This window comes from Microtus pennsylvanicus, chromosome 17 (genome assembly GCF_037038515.1).
Source record: "Microtus pennsylvanicus isolate mMicPen1 chromosome 17, mMicPen1.hap1, whole genome shotgun sequence".
Classification (NCBI taxonomy): Eukaryota; Metazoa; Chordata; class Mammalia; order Rodentia; family Cricetidae; genus Microtus; species Microtus pennsylvanicus.
The window spans coordinates 7,601,619-7,619,783 of record NC_134595.1 but is presented as its reverse complement, the minus strand read 5'-3'; the positions used below and the strand labels follow the sequence as shown (position 1 = coordinate 7,619,783).

Below are 18,165 nucleotides of genomic sequence, written 5' to 3'. Positions count from 1 at the left end.
CATGTGTGAGACAAGTGGGGGCTTCAGGAGAGCTGAGGCGGTGAGGCGGGGACAGAAAATGGGGACCACTAGGAGGAGAGAAGAGGTAGGAGGTGTAAACCGCCCTCTGTTTGGGAGGAGTTTAATGTGCCTGCCCTAAGGGTTTGGAATGCGCCTGGAAACCGAGCTATTCAAGGATGCTGGAGTGTGGACGTGGTGGGTCAGGCTGGAAACCTAGCTCTTCACAGATGCTGGAGTGTGGATGTGGTGGGTCAGGCTGCCTTTGAACGGCTCCTCTGAGAACCTGATGGGTGGATAGCGTTGTTGTGAGAGCTGTAATAGAACCTTGTGCAAGAACTGGTGATGGCTGGGAAAATAAGGTAATGTCAGCAGGAGAAAAGGAAGTAAACAGACTCACGGTAAAGTGGACCAGTGTGGATCATGCCGATCTGATCGTGAAGCAGATGATAGTGTAGTTGATCAAAGCATCCACTGCCGTGGAGGGTAAGTGATTATTAGGTAGAAGTGTGGGGTGGGAAGGATGTGCTGTGGTCGTGAGTCATTTTATGGAATCCAGGTAGGCGTGCAGGTCTAGATCATATCAAGGAATGTGGCTTAACTGGGCTTGGAAGTACACACCTCGCTTCTCTTTATTCCCTGCACTCTGTAGGCTGAAGCAGAAAGATTTTAAACTGTAGGCCAGCCTGGGCTACACAAGTTGAGGCCAGCTACCTAGTGAGATCCTGTCTCATAGAAATGAGTAATAGACAACTATGGGGTTTCAGTGGGTGACTAAGCCAGGCAAGGTGCAAAAGGAGGTGTCTGTTAACTATAATGCTTTCCTTATTTAGACCATTTTGAAAGTAGTCAATCTTTATTTTTTAAAAAAAACAAACAAAACACTACCCAAACTGTCTTTTCAAAAACCCATCCTTTGAAGAGTATACTTAAATTACTTTTTAAAAGCCAATTCTCTTTTCTTCTCTGTGGCTCTCCTCTAAAATTCAGTTTACCAAGTGAATGGGAAGTTTGGTTTTTATTCTAGAGCCATAATCTATTCGTTTCCTGTTATTCATCACATGAGTAGTGGAGAAATGTGTCTTCTTCGGTATTGCATGGTGACCCCTCGCTGTTTGCTAGCCTTCATTGTGCCTAGGCCATTCTGTGTGTGCAGATGGAGTAGCCCCTCCTGCCGGTGCTGGTCTTCTTGCACATGCCCCCGCCCCCACCAGGATTGGCTTGCTCATGGACCAGAATATTACAGGGCATCACAGTGCATTTGGGGTTTTGCAGGTGTTCATCACTAACGGCTGGTTAAGCGACCTTGTGATTGTGGTCGCCATAACCAATCGTGAAGCTCGATCGCCTGCCCATGGCATTAGCCTCTTCTTGGTGGAGAACGGAATGAAAGGATTTATCAAGGGCCGGAAGCTGCACAAGATGGGAATGAAAGCTCAGGTAGGTGATGGTGTGAATCGGATCTGGAAGTTCATTGTTCACTCTCCGACAGAAAGCGGATATGGAGCATCCTTCCGGCATCTTCCTGTGCTGATTGCCGGGGTGCCTTCTCAGAAACAGCAGAGGAGACTTCTGTGATGCCCCTGCCTCGGCTGTGCTTAGCAACGGGAAGGAGTCAAGGAGTTTTGAGTATCTGTTGAAGAAATGGGAACGTTAGCTTTTGTAATTGTAATAACCGACTGTGAAATTTAGAAAGTTATGCCATAATAAGAGTATTTTGGTCTATATTACCAGAAAGCATGTTTAATGTGTGGTAGACTTTCTCACTTCCCAGAACCCAGAGCACTGGACAGTGTCAAAGCCTGAATGATAGATGTACCGCAGTGAGAAATCCACACACGGTGGGACGAGATGGAAGTAGATAAACACCCTCGCTCATGGCTCACTACTTAACGCTCCATCTCCACATCCATTCCAGTTTTTCTTTGTTTCATCTTCTGTGGAACTGTGAATGTTACTGGGTTACTGCGAAACCAATGCACGCATTCTCTGCTTGATCCGTGTTTCTTAGGACACCGCAGAACTGTTCTTTGAAGATGTCCGACTGCCAGCTAGTGCCCTACTTGGGGAAGAGAATAAAGGCTTCTACTACCTCATGCAAGAGCTCCCACAGGTATTAAATGCCTAACATTGCCATTTTCTGGTTAGAGACTTCCGGTGAGATGCTGAACAGAAACAGAGCCCTATAGATCCACAACAGGCATCTGAGTATCAAACTGCATATAAAGAAAGACCACTGTTACAGGTCAGATAAGGAAGTAACAGATCTTGGCAGGATCCAACCAAAATGTAACCAAAGTGAGAAAAATAGTTATTTTATTTCTGTCATTCTTCCTTGCAATGATTCTGGCTTCTTCTTAAGTGAAGGACTTCTGTAAATTACTGTGACTCAAGAGGGGAAAGTGTTAAACAGAAAGATGCATCACATCGCGGTCTGTGCGCGTAATTGCCTAATTGTTGGTGCTTACATGCTGGTGTGAGTGTGTTCACCCGATGGTGGCTGTGGCTCCATCTAAACACGAAACTGACAGAAGTCAGTGGCTCTGGTAGTAAAGTAGAATACAGAAACCCCCAGTGTGGTGGAATTCGGCGACTAAAGCTATTTCTTCGCCGGTTGGTAGAATTTGCGCTGTGGACTTGAAGATGTTGTGGAACAGTGCTCCATCGATGCACTAGTGTGTAGGAGACAAGGAGGAAAAGTCAGCTGTGGGACCAAACTCCGTGTGTGTGTGTGTGTGTGTGTGTGTGTGTGTGTGTGTGTGTGTGTGTGTGTGTGTGCAGACAGTGTGGGAGTGGGAGCTAACTCCGTGTGTATGTGTGTGTGTGTGTGTGTGTGTGCAGACAGTATGGGAGCTAACTCCGTGTGTGTGTATGTGTGTGTGTGTGTGTGTGTGTGTGTGTGTGTGTGTGCAGACAGTATGGGAGCTAACTCCATGTATGTGTGTGTGTGTGTGTGTGTGTGTGTGTGTGTGTGTGTAGACAGTGTGGGAGCTCACTCCGTGTGTGTGTGTGTAGACAGTGTGGGAGCTCACTCCGTGTGTGTGTGTGTGTGTGTGTGTGTGTGTGTGTAGACAGTGTGGGAGCTCACTCCGTGTGTGTGTGTGTGTGTATGTGTGTGTAGACAGTGTGGGAGCTAACTCCGTGTGTGTGTGTGTGTGCAGACAGTGTGGGAGCTCACTCCGTGTGTGTGTGTGTAGACAGTGTGGGAGCTCACTCCGTGTGTGTGTGTGTGTGCAGACAGTGTGGGAGCTAACTCCGTGTGTGTGTGTGTGTGCAGACAGTGTGGGAGCTAACTCCGTGTGTGTGTGTGTGTATGTGTGTGTAGACAGTGTGGGAGCTCACTCCGTGTGTGTGTGTGTGTGTGTGTGTGTGTGTGCAGACAGTGTGGGAGCTAACTCCGTGTGTGTGTGTGTGTGTGTATGTGTGTGTAGACAGTGTGGGAGCTCACTCCGTGTGTGTGTGTGTGTGTGTGTGTGTGTGTGTGTGTGTAGACAGTGTGGGAGCTCACTCCGTGTTTGTGTGTGTGTGTGTGTGTGTGCAGACAGTGTGGGAGCTCACTCCGTGTGTGTGTGTGTGTGTGTGTGTGTGTGTAGACAGTGTGGGAGCTCACTCCGTGTTTGTGTGTGTGTGTGTGCAGACAGTGTGGGAGCTAACTCCGTGTGTGTGTGTGTGTGTGTGTGTGTGCAGACAGTGTGAGAGCTCACTCCGTGTGTGTGTGTGTGTGTGTGTGTATGTGTGTACAGACAGTGTGAGAGCTCACTCCGTGTGTGTGTGTGTGTGCAGACAGTGTGGGAGCTAACTCCGTGTGTGTGTGTGTGTGTGCAGACAGTGTGGGAGCTCACTCCGTGTGTGTGTGTGTGTGTGTGTGTGTGTGCAGACAGTGTGAGAGCTCACTCCGTGTGTGTGTGTGTGTGTGTATGTGTGTACAGACAGTGTGAGAGCTCACTCCGTGTGTGTGTGTGTGTGCAGACAGTGTGGGAGCTAACTCCGTGTGTGTGTGTGTGTGCAGACAGTGTGGGAGCTAACTCCGTGTGTGTGTGTGTGTGCAGACAGTGTGGGAGCTAACTCCATGTGTGTGTGTGTGTGTGTGTGTGTGTGTGTAGACAGTGTGGGAGCTAACTCCGTGTTTGTGTGTGTGTGTGTGCAGACAGTGTGGGAGCTAACTCCGTGTTTGTGTGTGTGTGTGTGTGTGTGTAGACAGTGTGGGAGCTCACTCCGTGTGTGTGTGTGTGTGTGTGTGTGTGTGTAGACAGTGTGGGAGCTCACTCCGTGTGTGTGTGTGTAGACAGTGTGGGAGCTAACTCCGTGTGTGTGTGTGTGTGCAGACAGTGTGGGAGCTCACTCCGTGTGTGTGTGTGTAGACAGTGTGGGAGCTAACTCCGTGTGTGTGTGTGTGTGCAGACAGTGTGGGAGCTAACTCCGTGTGTGTGTGTGTGTGCAGACAGTGTGGGAGCTAACTCCGTGTGTGTGTGTGTGTATGTGTGTGTAGACAGTGTGGGAGCTCACTCCGTGTGTGTGTGTGTGTGTGTGTGTGTGTGTGTGCAGACAGTGTGGGAGCTAACTCCGTGTGTGTGTGTGTGTGTGTGTGTGTGTGTGTGTGTGTGTAGACAGTGTGGGAGCTCACTCCGTGTTTGTGTGTGTGTGTGTGTGTGTGCAGACAGTGTGGGAGCTCACTCCGTGTGTGTGTGTGTGTGTGTGTGTGTGTGTGTGTAGACAGTGTGGGAGCTCACTCCGTGTTTGTGTGTGTGTGTGTGCAGACAGTGTGGGAGCTAACTCCGTGTGTGTGTGTGTGTGTGTGTGTGTGCAGACAGTGTGAGAGCTCACTCCGTGTGTGTGTGTGTGTGTGTGTATGTGTGTACAGACAGTGTGAGAGCTCACTCCGTGTGTGTGTGTGTGTGCAGACAGTGTGGGAGCTAACTCCGTGTGTGTGTGTGTGTGTGCAGACAGTGTGGGAGCTCACTCCGTGTGTGTGTGTGTGTGTGTGTGTGTGCAGACAGTGTGAGAGCTCACTCCGTGTGTGTGTGTGTGTGTGTGTATGTGTGTACAGACAGTGTGAGAGCTCACTCCGTGTGTGTGTGTGTGTGCAGACAGTGTGGGAGCTAACTCCGTGTGTGTGTGTGTGTGCAGACAGTGTGGGAGCTAACTCCGTGTGTGTGTGTGTGTGCAGACAGTGTGGGAGCTAACTCCATGTGTGTGTGTGTGTGTGTGTGTGTGTGTGTAGACAGTGTGGGAGCTCACTCCGTGTGTGTGTGTGTGTGTGTGCAGACAGTGTGGGAGCTCACTCCGTGTTTGTGTGTGTGTGTGTGCAGACAGTGTGGGAGCTAACTCCATGTGTGTGTGTGTGTGTGTGTGTGTAGACAGTGTGGGAGCTCACTCCGTGTGTGTGTGTGTGTGTGTAGACAGTGTGGGAGCTCACTCCGTGTGTGTGTGTGTGTGTGCAGACAGTGTGGGAGCTAACTCCGTGTGTGTGAGTGTGTGTGTGTGTGTGTGTGTGTGTGCAGACAGTATGGGAGCTCACTCCGTGTGTGTGTGTGTGTGTGTGTGTGTGTGTATAGACAGTGTGGGAGCTCACTCCGTGTGTGTGTGTGTGTGTGTGTGTAGACAGTGTGGGAGCTAACTCCGTGTGTGTGTCTGTGTGTGTAGACAGTGTGGGAGCTAACTCCGTGTGTGTGTGTGTGTGTGTGCAGACAGTGTGGGAGCTCACTCCGTGTGTGTGTGTGTGTGTGTGTGTGTGTGTAGACAGTGTGGGAGCTCACTCCGTGTGTGTGTGTGTGTGTGTGTGTGTGTAGACAGTGTGGGAGCTCACTCCGTTTGTGTGTGTGCAGACAGTGTGGGAGCTAACTCCGTGTGTGTGAGTGTGTGTGTGTATGTGTGCAGACAGTGTGGGAGCTCACTCCGTGTGTGTGTGTGTGTGTGTGTGTGTAGACAGTGTGGGAGCTCACTCCGTGTGTGTGTGTGTGTGTAGACAGTGTGGGAGCTCACTCCGTGTGTGTGTGTGTGTGTAGACAGTGTGGGAGCTCACTCCGTGTGTGTGTCTTGGCTGTGTCACATCACCGCAGGCCTGGGGAGCCTTTTCTTAGCACTAAGAAGGAAGTTAAAACATGAGCTTTAGTAGTTTGTTAAGGCTATCTTTTATAGGACTCATTGTAATGGTATGAAAATCGTTTGTGTAATAATTCTTACTGCTTCATTTGGGGTTCCAGGAAAGGCTGTTAATTGCAGATTTGGCAATTTCTGCCTGTGAGTTCATGTTTGAAGAAACCAGGAACTACGTTAAGCAGAGAAAAGCTTTCGGGAAAACAGTCGCACACATACAGGTGAGTTAATCGGGTCCATCATCACAGTTGCGTCAGGGTGGAATGCTGAGTGTGATTCTGATGCAGGGAGGCTTTAGAAACATGACAGTAGACAAGATGCCTAGAGGAGAGTGTAGGAACGCTGAGGTAAGAGGAGGGCCAACGGCAGATCCCACAGAAAACAGATTTGATGGTGACGTAGAAAAGGAAGATCACACAAGAAGGAGAGGAGGAAAGGAGAAGAGAAAAGGCAGGTCAGGGGAGGCCAACAGGGAAGACCGGGGAGGGTGACATGGAAGTTTGGAGTCCCTGCTTTCCTGTGTGAACCACACAGCCACCATGCTGGAGGAACTTCTCGCCCGCGGCTGAGGGCTGACATTAAGTCTGAGCCTTTTAAAGTAAACCTGCTGGAGTGGCTTTGTACAGGGGAGGTAGTAAAGGGATGTCTGCATAGCGTTACAGGAGCAACCTTCTGAGCGCTGTGGCCAAGTGTGCTTACATCCTCACATGGCTCCCTAAATCTCTACAGTCAAGGTAAACTATGTTATGGAAGAAGTATTTTCCTGTTTGTAAACTTTAGAAATTCATCTAATATGCAAAACTGTAAAATCTTACTATGAAGTTTATAAGACTTGTGTTTATTCAAAAGTAGAAATATTTTTCTATTTATGAATAATATTAGTACCTACCTTGTGTGATTACTGTAAAAATTTGATGGGGCAGTGCTTGGAATATTGCGTTCCATGGGCATGTGGACACACACACACACACACATAGACATACACATACACACACCAGACACACACACAGACACAATAAATAGATCTCTAAAGTATGCTACCCATATTTCCTGAATAATCCACAAAGCATATTATTAGACATTTAACCATAAAGGAAGTAGCAACTGATCTGTACTCTTGTTCCATAAATGAAAAGGGTTCCTTTAAAATGCAGTCATGGGGGCTGGCTCGGTGGCTCGGTGTGGTAAATGTATCTGCCACCAAGTCTGAGTTCGAGTCCCAGAACCCACGTGGTAGAAGGCCAGAACTGACTCCTGAAAACTGTGACCTCAACTCAGGCACTGTGCCATGTACACATGCATACATACAAGAAATAAATGCATATAATTTAAAATATAGTCATGTACTATAACAATGTACATATAACAATGCAGTCATGAATGATGGACTGAACAGAAGACCTGGGATGGGCCTCTCATAACATGGTAGCTCCCCGTGATGGTGGCGCAGCTGGTGTAAGCAGCCAATCAGTCATGCAGACACAGTGCGTTCAGTTAGGCAGGATGTAATATTTGATAATACATTTATTGCTCGTGTATTATGCTGTACTTATTGTCACTGTCGCAGGTTGCATTCCTTCTTTCATTGAAGGAAGTTTACCTTAAAATAATATGTTATGCCAGCAGCATCCTTGGACTCCGTTGTTCACCATGTCTCTTGCCTGTTAAGATGCTCCGCCAAACATCTGACCTGTACCATTTAGGCTCACACAATGGCAAAGTTGTTTAATGGCCTATTACTCAAACTTCTTAAGCAATACATAACTATATTTTATTTTCGTAACAAAAGATAAATATGCCTGTTTTTCAAAGCATGTGTTGTGTTACCTTCCCACAAAACACAAGTATTTCACTAGATTTTCAGTAGGTGGCAGTAGTAATCTTCAATCAGTGGCTCTCAACCTGTGGGTCACGACCCCTGGGGTGGGATAACCCTTTCACAGTGATCAAATATCAGATATCCTACATATCAGATGCTTACATTTCGATTCATCAGAGTAGTAAAACAGCTATGAAGTAACAATGGGAAAATTTTATGGTTGGGGGTCACTACAACGAGAGGAACTCTATTCAAGGGTGAGCAATGTGGAGAACCACTGGTCTCGATACTTGTGAGTGGGGGTTATATGTGTGGTAAGCACGCGCACGAATGTGTAGGTGAGTACACTTGTGTAGACATGTACGGAGGCCAGAGGTTGACTCTATTTTCCTCCACAGCTTTTCAGCTTGTTTTTTGAGACAAGGTTTCTCACTGAACCTGACACTGTCTGGCTAGAGCGGCTGGCAGGGAACCCCAGCAGCCTCCTGTCTGTGCACCCACTATGTGTGGATGGATTCCAGGGACAAACTAGCACACCTGGCTTTTTTGTGGGTGCTGAGAGTCCAAACTCGGGTTCTCGTGCTTACGTAGTAAGCTGTTCACTCCCTAAGCATCTCACCAGCTTCCTGTAGCGACATATCTTTATGTCAAGTACTGTTGTTTTCCTAATAAGAATATGTTGGGATTTCTCTCAATTTTCTTTAGTACGTTTCTTTGAATATTTCCATAATTCAAGTTAGAAATGCATGCAGTAAACAGATGACTAATACATGTCTGTTATCTTTTCTTCTAGAGCTGACTGTGCTCTGGTTCTAGTAACTGAAGTTGATAACCTGTACATACCATGTTATAATTGGCCAAATGCTACTTTAACATAATTATATATTTTCTCTTTCTATAATTCTTGAACGTTTGGCTCCTTTGCCTACTCAGGTTTATGGCACAAAATTCGTCTCCTTTGTAGATCAGAGTGTTACTATACTAAGGAAACAGGAGTTACAGGAAGACTCCGTGGGTGATAACCACAGCTCATGGTTTACCCTTAACTGATAAAACAGCATAACTTAGATGTTAATAATAATAATAATATGTATCATTTACTAACTGCTTTCCATTTCTTAGACACCATGTTTAATGCAATTTTATCTTTTTCTTCATAACTGTATATAATAGTTATTACTATTATCTTTATTTATAAAGCAGTTAAGGCAGAGAGATTAAGTAAACTAAAATAACACAGATGCTCTATTCTAGAATTTACATTCTTTAAAACATTATTATTTTATGTGTATGGGCGTTTGTCTGCATGCACCATGTGGTTTCCTGTGCCTGGTGCCCATGGAGGTCAAGAGAGTGTGACAGATCCCTGGATCTGGAGTTAGAGACGTTTGTAGCCACCATGTGGGCGCTGGGAATTGAACTTGTGTCTCTGGAAGAAGAGTCAGTGCCCTTAACTGCAGAGCCATTTCTCCAGCCACAGAGTCACTTGTGGGCGGTGAGGTGAAGATGGGATGGTATTTACTAACTAGCGTGTTTCGTCATTTCCTGTGTGGTACATACTATTGATTCTAAAGACAAACTCTTTGTGAAAGAAATAGGAAAAGGAAAACATGTTTTCCAGTTCACTATCTTCAAACAAAAACTGTCTACTTCCTAAGACCTTAAATGTGGCATTGATTAATAGTAAGACTAGGTACCAAATTGAGTCCATTTTTTAAAAACACTTAAATCATTATATATGCTTATAACAACTCACAGTTTTGTTTTAGTCATTCGGCTTACTATTAGTCATTCGGCTTACTAACCATTCCAAGGCGTCTTCAAATCCTAAAGCTCCAAGATAAGTGTTATTTATTGCTTAATTTTTAAAAAGTTACATATTTAGTTTATTTACTCTCTCCGTCTCCACCCCCCACGTGTGTGTGGGGGGGTTGGGGTTGTGCACACCTATGACAAGTGTGTGGAGGTCAGAAAACAACTTGTGGGGGCTGGTTCTCCTTCCACCGTGTGGGATGTAGGGGTTGGATTTCAGGTCAGCAGGCGCGCCAGAAAGTGCCTTGAGGTGCTGACCCAGCGCCTGGCCCTCATGTAGAATGTCCAGAGAGATTTTAGTCAGTTCACTTAGTTGCTTACAGAGATTTCGTGTGTGTGTGTGTGTGTGTGTGTGTGTGTGAGAGAGAGAGAGAGAGAGAGAGAGAGAGAGAGAGAGAGAGAGAGAGAAAGAGGGGGGGGGGCTCATAGAGTATAAGCTGGCCTTGAACTCCTGACCCCCTACCTCTGCCTCTCCAGTGCTATAATTCAAGACCCATGCTACTGTGCATGGCTAAGAGTCTCTCTAAATGTAAGCTGCACTTTTTACTGAGCAGGTATCTGTAACCACTAAAGATGCTCCAGTGAGCATGTTGGTCATTCATGAAAAGCGCCCTACCAATGGGCGATGCTATCCTTTGCAGCCATTAGTTGAGTGGTTTCAGGAAGCATGGCACTGTTTCTGGTGAAGAACAAAGACCAGTTCTGTTCACTAGCTCCCAGTTCAGTGCCAAGAATATGTAAATATTTAATCTCCTTATCTTCAGACAGTAAATTATGTACTCTTGGCGGCATTTGTTATTTTTAGACCTCTGGACCTAGTGGATATGCTGTGGTAAGAATTTTAAGTGGGTCTGAATTTTAACTTCAGCATCTAGAAGCTCCCAGCATTTGTGTAGAGCAGCTTTCCTATGCGGGAGGTCATGACCTTTTCATATTCTAAATTGTGCATAAAGCCTCAGATGTAACATCATACGGGGCAACAGTTCTTGAGAACTGTCTGATTTTCCTCCCTATCCCAGCTTGCTTTCTCTCAAATGAAATGTTATATAGTGTCGTGGATTTAAGCCAGCAGCAGACTTAGAATTCATGGCCCAGGGTTTTTGATGACTATAGGAAATGATTTGACCATGTTTTCAGATGTTTCTCTTTGTAAACATTAATGTGTAAGGCGGGAGGGGGAGCATTATGCTGATTATAGATAGATATCCGGCCAAAGGACATACAGAGGTAGAAACGAAGCTAGAAAAAAATCTGTTCTGCCTTGGATGCCGGGACTCCCAGGTGGAAGCTGGGTGCTGCTGGCCTTGATACAGTTGGTTTGGAATCATTAGATGCCAGTTAGTCTTTCTAGAAGAGGGTGCTGCAAAGCCACAAGGAGACACAATAGTTGCTCCACCCGAGGCATCATTTCCTCAAAGCTCCCACTCCACAGGCATACCCAGCTCTCTCCCAGTCCCCCCCCCCCCCATTGCTCTATTCCTGTTCTTTGGTTTTCCAACAATGAACAAATACCGAAATTGTACCCGATCACTGCACTGGTCACTCTGAAAATTCAGCTTTGAGAATTGCCTTGGCCACAAGTATAAAAGTAGACCCCACAGCCCTGAAAGACGGCTCTCACAACCTCCTTCGAGAGCTCAAGCCTGCCTGTGGGCCCTGAAGGTCCATTTCCAAGTTTTCAGCGAAGCCTCCACAGGTGTGCCTGCCTGTAGCCACAATGGATGTCTCACACACCTCGCAGCAGCATGATCAAATTGTAGCTTTCTCAAGGAAATGAGGGGCAGCTGGCCACAGATGGGCCTCTGACCTCAGTGAGAATAGGTATGCATTGGGAGGCTCTACCCAGGTCCAGGCCAGTTTCCTGAAGGAGGTTCAAGAGCTGGTGCCAGCAAGAACAGATGGGTGTTAGAGCCAAGGAACAGTGAAATCGCACTCGACAGAAGGAAGACCAGTCAGGACAGTTGAGAACCGTCTAAACAGAATGATCTCCAAGCTTATTGCTGTCTGTGAGCAGCAGGAGAGGGTGGCTACATAGTTATTAACACTTGCAGATAAGACCATTCAGAACCAGTTGGAGGCTACATGAGACCCTTCAGAGGGATGGGAGAGGCTATAGGTTACTACCTATTCCGTTTCTATTATTAGTACTATGCTTACTAACCTAATAAGTGTTTAACGACAGTTGTGATTAGATCAATCCATCTTGCCTCTCTATCATGTTATTTTATTATTTCACTGTAGGCCAAAGAGGCACAGTAGGGGAATACATACTCCTAATTTCATTAACACACAGTAAATCCTGTTTAACCCCAGGAAACTGGGTGTTTTAGTAGCTGTACGTGACGGCTCCCACCACAAGATGGTGCTAACACATTAAATCATGATGTTCCTTAAGCCGTTTCCTTTAAACTATGCCAGGTGCTTGCCTGTTTTTATTTGCTACAGCTTTTAAAATGCTAAGATACAGGGGTGTTCTCTCTCTCTCTCTCTCTCTCTCTCTCTCTCTCTCTCTCTCTCTCTCTCTCTCCATTTTACTTAACATGTACCCTTTTGTTGGAAGAAAAACCCGGCAGCTCGACTTTTGTTTTGCTTTAATATTTTTTTCCTATGTAACCATTTGAGGTTACATTTCCTATGTAACCATTGAGTTCAAATCTGTGCTTTTAATATGCTCCTTTCCCCCTTTCATCTCTAGACGGTGCAGCATAAACTAGCAGAATTAAAAACCAACATATGTGTAACCAGAGCTTTTGTGGACAGCTGTCTGCAATTGCATGAAGCAAAACGTCTGGACTCTGGCTCAGCTTCCATGGCAAAATATTGGTATGCACACTACTGTAATTTAAATGTGGTATTTGTTCAGATGGCTATGGGATGCTGCCAGCCCTTAGCCCTTGAAGGCCTTAAAGGAAGAGGTCTGCAAGTGAAAAGTAGCATTAAAATAATCTGGAAAGTCCCGCTGGGTTTGTTTATAATGCCCTAAAAATTACTCGACTCGGTATGCAACTCATCACTTGTGTTAAAGGTGAACTACTAAATAGAGCCTGAAGTAGGACCAGTGAGTGCTTCGAGTGTTAAGTTTAACTTCAAATTATCCAAAGAATGGCAGCAAAGTGAGACAGACTAGAAGGATAAAATTTGGGAGTCTTGCAGTGTCGAGTTCCATTAAGTAACTCCAACTAAATATAAGTCTCTGGGGACAGCTTTAGGTTATCCGGGAAGTTCTTAGATTGGACAGAATGTGAGGTGTTTTCCAGGTCTAAGAAAATGCTTAAGCATCGACTGTCTGACCAAAGCCCTATTGAGTTTAGAAAAGCTCGTCTTTGGATTAAGGGTGGTTAACAATGCGGCTAAAGGGGGGCTTGAGAACAGACCCCAGTAAAGTGTTTATATGTTTTAAGGTATCAGTGTGGTTTAAATCAGATAGTTTCCTTAAAGAAGAAAGCAAACAAGCGAAAAACCATTTCTTCTCACTAGCCCAAAAGCAGCATAAAAATTTTCCCCACTGTTATTTATTAACTCAAGTTCAGTTTGGTCATTGCTAGACAAGGGAAATATGTGCATGGTGCTTTGTGTAATGATTTTATAATGACCGGATTATGAGATTAAAAAGGAATGTGACGTTACCATGAGCTTACACTTCGGGCTGGGGGGGAGATAGTTTACACGTTCTGTAAACTATGACACATTCTTTGGCTTACGGGAAAAGGTATAAAAAAGAATTTTATATATTTTTGGTTTTGGAAAGAGAATTTTGCATAGCTAATGGCCTTGTTCTTGAACATATCAGGCTTATGAACATAATGGTGTTGACTATTAAACGATAGTTTATAAATTGTTGAGTAGTGAGAGAACTTTTTAAAGGCAAAGTTTCATTATCAAGGCTGGCCTTCTATTCACTATGTAGCAGAGGCTGGCCTTGAGCTTCTGATCCTCCTGCCTCTACCTCCTGAGTGCTGGGTTACAGGCATACACTACCACTGCAGTTCTGTGTTGTAGGGTTTGACTCTAAGGATTTCTGAGTATTCTACCAACTCAACTATCTCTCTTTTTCTGCTTGTTATTTTCATCATTTAGGGCATCTGAATTACAAAACAGCGTGGCTTATCAGTGTGTACAACTCCATGGAGGCTGGGGATATATGTGGGAGTACCCGATTGCAAAGTAAGTACGGGGGTCTACAATGCTTCTTTTCTTCCCCTTCTCCCCACCCTCAGATAGGGTCTTGTTGTGCAACCCTGTCTGACCAGGCTGGCCTCAGACTCACACAACTCCACCTGCCTCTGCCTCAAGTGCTGGTATTAATGGTGCGAGCCGCCACCACCACACCCAGCCTATGATGCCTTTATTTCTTTCTTTATTAAAAAAAATCTGATTTTTTTTAAAAAAAAATTAAAAATAGATTTTTTTCCTTTAATATACCAAACCCACACCCTTTCTTTCTCTCCTTTCTTACTATGAGCTTTTCTTTTCTTTTTTCTTTTCAAGACAGAGTTTCTCTGTGTAGCCCTGGGTGTCCTAAAACTTGCTATGTAGACCAAGCTGGCCTCGAACTCACGGAGATCCTCTTGTTTCTGTCTCTGGTGTGCTGGAATTAAAAGTATGCACCACCACCATCTGGCTGATGCTTTTCTTAAGGATATGAAGAAATGAGATTTTCTTACTGTACCTTATATGGTAAACATATAGGGAAAATATACCAAAATGTGCATTTTCAGTGAATATGTTCATGCAAACACAAGTGGCTTTATTTTATTAGCTTCTCATTATGGTTTACTTTTAAAGATAACGAAGAGTCCAGCATACTTTTAAATGTGAAGCTTGGCTTTAAAATATATACCATTTCTAAAAAAAAGAGTCATTCCTTAAATTATTCATATCCCCCCTTCTTTCTGTTTCTGTCTGTCTATCACACACACACACACACACACACACACACACACACACACACACACACTCCTTGCATTACTTTTCTTATTAGTGTGATAAAATCCCCTGACAGAAGCAGCTGAAGGGAAGGAAGGGGTGGGTTTTGGCTCACAGTTTGAGGGTAGCTGGTTGGAGTGGGGACGTCCTGGCTGCAGGAGCTTGAGGGGGGGTCAGGCTGGATATCCTGGCTGCAGGAGTGGGGGGGGGTCAGGCTAGACATCTTTTCTTTCCCCCTAGGATGTGGGAAATGATGATAGCAAGAAGCCAATTACATATTAAACCATGTGTGGCTATAGTGTACAGACTTTGATTTAGGAAATCATCCAACTCGGGATTCTCATACCTCCCCCAGGTTAAGTGACATTATTAGTGTGGGGGTAGGGGGGATGGAAAAAGTGATAGATAAGTTATTGTGTCTTGGCTTTATAGGTAAAAGGCGTGTCTTATTCCCTTTTACGATTTTTAGATAGCCAAGTCTTGGCATGTGAGTTGGTTTTAGTTTTATTCCTTAGGTTTAGCATTAGACCCTTGAAGATCTCTTAGCTCTTCTAGGTGGAGAAGCTGAGACAGAAAACTTCACTGGAGTTAAACATTTCTCTACTGCCTTTCTCTGTTAATCTTAGTAAATTTAATAGGTAACTTATGAAATGTCTGCTGGTCTGTCATTGCATATCTTGGTAGAACTCCCTTAATGTGAAAATAAATACCCAACCCAGCTCAAAAATGTCTGAAGCATTGGGATTGCTCGGGTAGGCAGGCAGGCCAGGCAAAGGCTTCAGAAGATAGGAGTGCAATAACAAAATCTTCCAGGGTTGGGAGTGGAGTTCATAGATCTCAGAAAGTGCTGAGCCTCCTAATTCCCTTTATAATGCAGGTCATTGTGGAGGTAAATATTAAATGAGGATCTACTTACTTATCTGCAAAGTGCCTTGGTCGATGTGGGAAAGTCTGAGCTCAAAGTTGGTCATGTGCACATTTTGTCTTAGAAATTAAATAGTTAAAGCCCCAATTTTGTATTTGAGAAAGAAAGGTCTTTAATGTTCCTGCCATGCAAAGTCCAGAGCTCAATAACTAGCTCCACAGGCTTGGGACAATGAAAGCACTGTGACCTAATAAGAGTTCTCTTGCCAAAGAGGCGAGACACCTACATTCTTGTTCCAGTCGGACAGTTATCTGTTATGTCACCAGTAAGTGGTAATCATTAATTAACAAATGCATCAGCCTCTCTACATCTCCTTTTTAGCCTGCAAAGCTGTATTAAGTATTCCCTTGATTCCAGAGGGTTGCAGGGAAAGGAGAAGGGGTGAAAAGAGATGGTTGCTACCATAGCTGTCCAAAGTGAGTCCTAAGGCTGGGACGTGGCTCAGTGGCAGAGCGCTCACCGATCAAGGTCCTGAGTTCAGTCCCTGTGCCAGTCAGGGTTTCCTCCCAGCAGCAGAACAAGAGAAAAGTGAACCTTGGGTATGGGCTTGTGTGTGTCCCAGGGGCCCAGCCACTTAGACAAGAGTGACCTAGTCACCCCCAGAATAAGCTACTTGTTAACTTTGGGGGGAAAATAATTTCTTAGAGCATCAGGTGGTGGTTGTAGTGATTAAAATGAAAAGGAATGGCTGGAAATAAGTTATTTTTATCCTTAAGGTCAGTTGATTTAAACTTTCTGGTGAGACTAAAAGATAAGAAACCAAGATGTTCTATGCATTTTTAAACATAGACTTTTCAGGTTGTTGTTATATATGGTCATTTTTTTTATTGATTTTTATTGAGCTCTACATTTTTCTCTGCTCCCCTCCCTGTCTCTCCCCTTCCTGTTTCAACCCTCTCCTATGGTCTCCATGCTCCCAATTTACTCAGGAGATCTTGTCTTTTTCTACTTTCTACTTCCCATGTAGATTAGATCTATGTAAGTCTCTCTTAGTGTCCTCATTGTTGTCTAAGTTCTCTGGGTTTGTGGTTTGTAGGCTGGTTTAAAATATGAAACACTTCACGGATTTGTGTCATACATGCGCAGGGGCTGTGCTAATCTTCTCTGTATTGTTCCAATTTTAGTATATGTGCTGCCGAAGCGAGCACTATATGCTCAATTTCATAAAATTATGTTAGTGTGCCTGTGTTGTTTCGAATTACCATGTCTTATCTTAATGGCTTTTAGTATACCAACCTAGTATGAATGCCGGACTAGAAAAACCAGTTATAAGGAGTGCTTACTGCTGAGAGTTCCTTAGTTAAATAATCAGTAGTTTTCTAGAACTTAACATTTCTACCATGTTTACATCAATTCAACTATCTTCTCGTTTATCTAGAGCTTACGTGGATGCTCGGGTTCAGCCGATCTATGGCGGTACCAATGAAATAATGCGAGAGCTGATTGCGAGACAGATCGTCAGTGACAGCTAGACATCTGCCTGCATCCCCGAATCCTATTATACAGCTAATCTGGATTCAGATCTCCTTGAGATAAATTGTAACTTGGAAAGGGGGGAAATAGGAAAGCTGTTTTTATGTATGGTTGTTAAAGAGAAGGAAATAAAATATAAAGATAACGATAAAACTTTTGAACCCAGAAAGTCTAAAGTTATGCGGTAAAAGCCTTAACCTTTTATACAGTGAATATTGAAAATTTTCTAACTTGAGAGCCTTAATATCTTGTCTTTCAAATTCTGAAGAGCATAAATCACTGTGATTCTTAAAGTTGAGGCAGAAATAATATTATATTCTTATAACAATAATACTTACAGACTTTGAAAAGGCAAAATAATTGTAATTCACAGAAAGTCATTTCAGCTACTTTTTGTTCCAAATCCCCTAGAACATTGGTTTATACTATCTTACCACCTACCCCATGCTTTTTAAACAATGACTAGAACCCTTTATTCAGAAAAGGCCAGACGGTACCATATATAGTACACACAGTCAATTATGTATCAATTAAAAATAAAGTAAAACTTTAAAACAAATCAGGTGTTGAATGTGTATGAGGCACTGAGAGAGGAGACTGTGTTCTGATGGAGACGCATGGTTTGTTAGCTAAGACACATGGCTTTCAACAGATCCCGTTCCAGTTCAACTTAAAGAGGAGAACTCAGTAATTCATTCATCATCCATAAACCCCCAAAGGTTGGTAGGTATCAAAGCAGAGGCTTTTATTTTCCAACAGTGTGATTTATTTATATTTACTAAATATTGTGCATCTTCTGTAAACTAGGCTGTTAAACACATTGGGAAGGAAGCCTGGACTAACCCTCCTGGACTAACCCTCCTACAAACTAGGAGTAATAGAGTTTGAACATTCCAGGTAGGCTAAGTATGATAAAAGTAAGCATTTAAAATATGAGTGTGTGAAAGTCATATTTAAGACTTACATAGAAAAATGGAATTCATAAACTGACATTTTAGTAGTTTGATTTTTCTGCACATAGTATGACAGTGAGAAGTTGTAAAATGGAAATACACTCTTGCTCAACTGTTCCTACAAATGGGTATAGCGGATGAGAGGTGGGATCTTTGGATATTCC

General features: G+C 44.2%; 1 protein-coding gene and 1 non-coding gene across 2 annotated transcripts in view; one reads left to right on the top strand and one right to left on the bottom strand.

The window, feature by feature from the left end:
• Window positions 1-17,607, top strand: part of Acadl (acyl-CoA dehydrogenase long chain) — a 34,894-nt gene extending 17,287 nt beyond the window's left edge. Inside the window, exons 6-11 of the mRNA XM_075951258.1 lie at window positions 1,273-1,437; window positions 2,009-2,110; window positions 6,201-6,314; window positions 12,420-12,547; window positions 13,802-13,888; window positions 16,954-17,607. Coding sequence (XP_075807373.1) covers window positions 1,273-1,437; window positions 2,009-2,110; window positions 6,201-6,314; window positions 12,420-12,547; window positions 13,802-13,888; window positions 16,954-17,047 — 690 coding nt within the window. The 3' untranslated portion in view covers window positions 17,048-17,607. The remainder of the gene's footprint in view (window positions 1-1,272; window positions 1,438-2,008; window positions 2,111-6,200; window positions 6,315-12,419; window positions 12,548-13,801; window positions 13,889-16,953) is intronic.
• LOC142837233 (U6 spliceosomal RNA) lies at window positions 16,619-16,723 on the bottom strand. The gene has a single exon (XR_012908223.1). It is a non-coding gene; the product is annotated as a U6 spliceosomal RNA (small nuclear RNA).
• Window positions 17,608-18,165: the final 558 nt, after the last annotated feature.